General features: G+C 48.8%; 1 protein-coding gene across 1 annotated transcript; it reads right to left on the bottom strand.

The window, feature by feature from the left end:
- Positions 1-1,872: 1,872 nt before the first annotated feature.
- LOC136467398 (salutaridine reductase-like) lies at positions 1,873-3,622 on the bottom strand. The gene is made up of 5 exons (XM_066466086.1): positions 3,498-3,622; positions 3,071-3,314; positions 2,899-2,964; positions 2,569-2,763; positions 1,873-2,450 (listed from the first exon to the last, which is right to left on the bottom strand). Exons 1-5 carry the CDS (start codon positions 3,530-3,532, stop codon positions 2,064-2,066), a joined length of 927 nt encoding a protein of 308 aa, XP_066322183.1. The 5' UTR covers positions 3,533-3,622; the 3' UTR covers positions 1,873-2,063.
- Positions 3,623-6,556: the final 2,934 nt, after the last annotated feature.

Below are 6,556 nucleotides of genomic sequence, written 5' to 3'. Positions count from 1 at the left end.
AGTTTGGGCATCTTCTTCCTCTACCGCCTTGCCTGTTGGGCCATCATCGATGACCCATCTTCGGCCCATGGCCCAGTAATGCCGCCGAGCGGAGGCTTTCCCCGGTTCCTGGGCCTCTGCCCGAGAATCCATCACCGGGGCTTCCCGACCTTCGCTTCTGACGCCCGAGCCATGGCCTTCGCTCGTACCGTGAGAGCCTCCACCCCGACTGTGTCCTAGTGCCTTCGCCGCAGCTTGCCGGCCTTCACCTCACGCAATCGCCCTAGTGGGGGCCTCTACTTTCTTTTCCTGCACACTGTTCATAAAACTCGTTAGCCGTTAGTTCTTATTGTTGTTGCGAACTTTGTTCTCCGTGACTCATAACTGTGTCCCAACAATGGATTTATCTTGCATTCCGGATCGGTGGTAACTCGTGAGGGTGACTCTTATAGCCTCGTTGAATCCTCTGTAGTCTACCTCCCGTTTGTAGGCTAAGTAGGACCCGGTTACGAAGGAAAGCATCCTCTGCTGGTGTCTTTTCCTTAGTAATGTCCCCAGTTGAATAGTAGAAGACATAGCTTACCGAAGTTAGAATTAGAGAACCTTAGTTATCCTATCTATGCTCTTGTTTAACCTAACCTTGTTGCTACCCTTAGTTAAGTTAGACTGTAGTTAGTCTCACATGTTTCCCCGTGGATACGATACTTGGAATACTTTCGAGTGAAAGGTACAGCAGTATCCGTGCGCTTGCGGATTTATCTGTGTGCGTTAATAAATACCAACAGTCGCCTACAAGCTGGCTCTTCCTCCAGGCTCGGCGGTGCACCAGGTCTTCCATATCTCCCTCCTCAAGCCGACGTCCGCTCCAATCCAGCCTGCGTCGACTACTCTCCCCAACCCTGACTTCACCATGCATGTTCCGGAGCAAGTGCTGCAGCGCCGCCTCCACAGCTGTGGTCCCAACTCAGTCCAGCAGCTGTTGATCAAGTGGACGGGCCTCGACTCAAGCCTCGCCACCTAGGAAGACGCGGAGGCTACCCGTCAGCATTTCCCCGACGCACCGGCATGGGGACATGCCGGCTCCCAAGGAGGGGGAGGGTGTCAGCAGCCCACACCCTAGAGACCACGATGCTGTGACCAAGCCGAGGAGGTCCAAGAGATCCAAGACCAAGAGCATGAGGGTTAATGGGCCGGAGTGGGCCTGCCTTGAGTGCACACAGAAGAAGCCCACTAGTGATTAGCTTAAGTATGAGGGAGGAGAATCTTGTAATCAACTTTGATCAAACCAGAACCTAAATTCAATACGCAACTGGCCTTCCTCCGGTCTTCGTCTACCACCCGTCCCCTGCTTGCTCTTCGATCCTTGCTCTTCTCTCCTCGGCTCCGCAGCAATTGCGGGGAGCTGACAACACGGGCCTCAATGGCGGCATGGTGCTCTTCTCTGTCTTGTTATCTGCAGTCGCCGCTCCCCAGATCAAGGTATCTCTCGACTGTCGTCTCGTGCGCAAGCTGGATTCTTTGGTTGGTGCTATTTGGTCTTGTCTTTGAAATTCTTGTGCTGTGGCGTGCTGGTGAGTCAGTGCCGGAGCAATGACGAACCAGGAGGCCGTGGTGTTGCTCGCTGTCAAGGAGACCGGAGGAATGTCTTGTAGGTGACAGAGGTATGGCTTGTTTGATGGTACATTGTACTTATTTGAAGAGTTGCAGTCTTTGCACACAAGCTTTTCCAGAAACAAAAAAACTATGCATGATGCTTCCGTCCAACTTGTATGTCCCTTCTGTATAGTAATTTGCGTTAGCGTCGTTATTGCAGTTGTGTTAGTGGAGTTCAACTCTTTGATAATGAATCATCCAGGAAACGAAAAAAAAAAATTTGCTTCTTTAGTTGGCACTCCACTAGCATCATATGACAAGTACCTTTGTTTTTCAGTTTTGCATCCTACTGGAGTATTCGAAGACTGTATTTGCTATGTATGTGTAGCTAGCTGATTCCTTGGTGACAGCTTCTACATGCAGACATTTTTATTTAAAGAAACAGGAGGGGCACACCCTACGACAAAATTTAAGATTTTCCCGGTAGTGAGTTACACAAAGGATGCGACCTCTGTGCGGTTCAAGAACACTCCAGTCATGCCCCCCTTGGGTACGAGAGCCAGAATCAGAGCTCCCCTTGCGCCCTCCTCGACCGTGAGATCTCCGGCATGGAAGCTCATGTCTGTACTGACAAAGCCAGGATGTGCACAATTCACGCGAAGTGTTGGGTGCTTCTTTGCAATGATCCTCGAATAAGCATTGATAAGAGCCTTGGACACTTTATATGCACGATACCCTCCTTCAGTCGGCCACCCATAAGGTTCCAGTTGGCCATTCTTGAAGTCCTTGAGGAACAATTCTGACAGCTCATCCAATCTCTCTTCGGATAGGTTATCGATGTTGTTGAGCTCGTTTTTAAGTTCCTCGCCGCTGAAAAACTGAAGCCGCGTGTAAACAGATTAGTGTTCTGTAAATGCAAAATGTCGGTACTTGTATCTAACTGTCAAATCTAGTTCTAGCATGGCCTTGCATCGTTTCTTGAAGGCAGTTAATTACCCTGAGTAGCCCGAAACTAGATGATATGTTTACAATTCTTCCATGCGATGAGAGGTGCAGGAGAGGAAGATGTGCTTCTGTGACAATTTTGGTGCCATGGTAGTTTGTTCTCAAGCACTCCTCTGCTTTGTCGTAAGGCTCTGTGGTGTGCCTCCTCATCCTTTCTAGCTTTTCCTGAGAATTCATGCCTGCAAGCTATTTCCATGCATGGAAAAATGTTAGTCTCTTTCATTGTAGGAGGTACCAAGAAGATAAATATATACAAAAATCTCTAAGTAATCATGTATAACTGAAAGTAAAATTGAATTGCTTATGAAGTTACAAACTAACCTCTAACTTGAAAGATTCTGGATCGCTGATCTCTGCTTTGGTCCCGTTAATAGCTGCATTGTTGACCTGAAAAAAGTCAAAGCAGCAAACAACTAATGATTCATGATCAATTCCGAACCAACATCCTTGACATGTAGTCTAGTGACATTGGAAAACCAAGGCAGTACCGTACCAATATATCCAGTTTGCCAAATTTGTCCCGGATAAAATCAGCGAGACGTGCAGCGCTTGAGAGATCTCCAACCTCCAGTTGATGGAACAGGATGTTGGATAGCCCCTGCGCTGCAAGATTTTTTACCGCTTCTGCACCCCTCTTCTCGTCCCTCGCTGTCAATATTACCGTGACTCCATTGAAAGCAAGCTGCTTGCATATTTCTAACCCAATCCCTCTATTCCCTCCGGTGACCACGGCCACCCTGAACAAAAATAAAAGAAAAGTGTCCTCAAAGTTTTAGGATACACACAGAAAATGCCAAAGTTTATTTATCATATGTACTTTTGAATTGGAAATAGAATCTCAATAGCTTAGACGGAGTACTAAATGAGATCCAGAGCGGTGGATGGAGCATATATATTTAAGAAGATTGCGAGATGCTCACTCTTTTTCATATTGCCCGCGTACGTGTCCTTCCATGTCTGAGTGTCTGACGGGGAGCTGATCTTGTAAAGTCACTTTGTTTAAGAAGTTTGTGGAGACAGCAGAGCTGTGATTTGATATACGGCACCAACACCTGGAGCTTCGCTATAAATAGAGGACTACATTAGTACTAATGTTCATGTATGTACGCCCCTGTATATGATGTCACTCCTCTCGTCATGCCGGTAATGTTACGTACCAAGTGACGGAACCTTCACGCTGGAGTCAAGGCCCCTGTATATGATGTCACTCCTCTCGTCATGCCGATAATGTTACGTACCAACTGACGTAACCTTCACGCTGAAGTCAAGGCTCCTGTACCAGGACAGATGAAACCACCAGTTTCAATGCACTACTGGAGGCCGCGGCTTTGCCGAGTGTTTTTACACTCGATAAAGAGCCCTTTACACTCGACAAAGAGCCCTTTGCAGGCTTTGCTGAGTGTAGCACTCGGCAAAGTTCGCTTGGTAAAATTTTTCTCGGCAAAGGGGCTTTGCCGAGTGTTTTTTATCGGGGCACTCGGCAAAATAAAAAATAATTTTACCGAGTGCTTGGGGCAACATTCGGCAAAAAATTTTCGGCCATTGTGTGCCGGCCGTTAACGGTTATTTTGCCGAGTGCCCGACCCAGCACTCGGCAATTTTTTTTAAAAAAAATTACTTTGCCGAGTGCCCCAGCCCAGGCACTCGGCAAAGTTTTTTTTATTTTTTTTAAAAAGTACTTTGCCGATTGCCCCTGTCCAGGCACTCGGCAAAGTTTTTTTTTAAATAATTTCTTTGCCGAGTGTCCCTGTTTAGGCACTCGATGAAGAATTTCTAGATTTTTTTTTAAAAAAATACTTTGCCGAGTGCCGTGGCGAGGCACTCGGCAAAGTTTTTTTTTTTTGAAAAAACTTTACCGAGTGCCTTGCCCATGGCACTCGGCAAAGACCCCGAGAATTGCAAAATTTTTTTACATATATATACATCAGTCATCACATCTATATCACCAACATGCATTATATATCGCAAGCACACACATATTTAATAAATCCATCGAAAATCCATCACAAATGCACCAAAGTTCAACATCACAAGTTTATTATTACAATTTCAACATCACAAAGTTCAACATTCCTACTACGGCGACGGAGACTGCAGGTGTGGCCCCCTGGACAGCGGTGAAGGATTAGACTACGGCGAAGGGTTGACGTGATCAGCCGTCGGTGACACGCTAGCGGGATTGTTTGAACCCACCGACGGAGGCTGCACAAAAGAGAAGAGATTGCATGTGTTAGACTCAAAATTGAAAATTTCGGCAGCACCTCCCCTGCACGGGGAGGTTTCCAACCTGTAAGAAACAACGGCACGAAGATCGACAATCACAACGGCACGAAGGCCGACAATCCCAACGGCACGAAGGCCGAAAATCACAACGGCACGAAGGCCGACAATCCCAACGGCACGAACGCATTAAACTTTCATACTCACAGGAGTGAAGTGTCGAACCGGAGCTGGAGCTGGCAACTGCACTTGGACACCCGATGCTTGCCCGATGGTTTGCATGATCTGATACATGTCCGCCATCTGCTTCTTCGTGGCCTCCAGCTCTGCAGTCAGGTGCGCTTGCGTCCCCCTTGTCTCTGCCAGCTCGGCCTATAGTGTTTCAATCACATGTTTCAGTATTGCAAATCTGATCAATGTGTGTAACGTTCAATGTACGGCGAGTGAAACCAGAATTACCTGAAGTTCGTCGACCTACGACAGTGTTGGAGTAGGCCGTGCACATATGGGAAGGCTTCTGGCCGTGCTCCGTGCCCTCACATCGGAGAGAGAGAGGGTGCAGAGCTCGAGGAGTCGGCGCCGTCTGCAATCCACAACCGCTTGTGCTTCCTGCCTTGCCCCAGCCTCACGATCACCTCTGTCTCAAGGGGGCTCAGTGCTCAGATTGTGATCTAAGCCACGGAGCGCCCTAACCGCCTCCATGTAGTCTCTGACCTTAGCGTGGATGCTCGGGTCAGAGTAAGCCTGGGCAGGGGCATCTGGGTTGAAGACAACACCCGCGGATCCATAGATGAGGTTAGTTTCCATGCTCCGCTCCTATCCAAGACGGAATTTTGGCAACACCTCCCTGCTTTCTCCCGATACACGTCCTTGCAAGGGAGAGTGTGTATCCGAAGAACAACAGGGGGGTGATGCCGAAACACCATCTCGGACCGGAGCGGACCATGAAAACTAACCCATCTACGCATCCGCAGGCTGTCCAAAAAACGTGGACAATCCGAAACAGAAACGCTCGCAGATATGCAAAGATCTGCATACCTCCAAAGATATCTCTTTTGGACGGGACACGCCTAACTAGGCTACACTGGTCTATGACGACAGACAAGCGGAAAAAGAGGTGATTTATACCTAGGGTGTCGGTGAAGTCAGGCTAGCGAGGTAGTGGCGAGTCAACGCAGTGGCGAGGCGACACAGTGCAGGCAGACCCACAACGCCGACGAAGACGATCGGGGACCTTCGGGTCACCTCTGATAGGTCCTGCTCTGCAAAACAAGAAACACGACACTATAAGTTCAAAATTTCGGCAGCACCTCCCCTGCACGGGGAGGTTTCCAAAACCTGCAAAAAACAACGGCACGAAGGCCGACAATCACAAACGGCACGAAGGCCGATAAGCACAGCAGCACGAAGGTCGACATCACAACGGCACGAAGGCCAACAATCACAAACGGCACGAAGGCTGATAAGCACAGCGGCATGAAGGCCGAGCGGAGAAAGGGTGGATATACCTTGCCCACGCTCGTAGGCGGTTCGGTGACGGTAGGGGCGTCGGCGGGACGGGCACGCGGAGAAAACAGCCGAGGCACCTCCTCCTCCCCTCCACCTCAGCTTCCTCCCCCTCTCCCCTTCTCCTCCTCCTTTTTTTCTTCTCTTTTTCCTTCTCCTTCTTCTTCCTTTTCCTTCTCTTTCTTTCTCCTCTTTTTTCTTCCTTCTTCTTCCTTCTTCTCCTCCCTTCTTCTTCTTACTGCTGCTTCCTCCA

The sequence above is a fragment of the Miscanthus floridulus genome, chromosome 7 (assembly GCF_019320115.1).
Source record: "Miscanthus floridulus cultivar M001 chromosome 7, ASM1932011v1, whole genome shotgun sequence".
NCBI classification, from domain to species: Eukaryota; Viridiplantae; Streptophyta; class Magnoliopsida; order Poales; family Poaceae; genus Miscanthus; species Miscanthus floridulus.
Note: the sequence above shows the minus strand (reverse complement) of the source record. Positions and strands in the feature narration are given on the sequence as shown.

Coding starts and splice junctions, on each gene's coding strand:
- LOC136467398 (XM_066466086.1), bottom strand. CDS start 3,532: ATGGAAGGACACGTACGCGGGCAATATGAAAAAGA. Junction 3,315..3,497: donor CGCGGGCAATATGAAAAAGA/GTGAGCATCTCG, acceptor ATTTTTGTTCAG/GGTGGCCGTGGTCACCGGAG. Junction 2,965..3,070: donor TTGGCAAACTGGATATATTG/GTACGGTACTGC, acceptor GACTTTTTTCAG/GTCAACAATGCAGCTATTAA.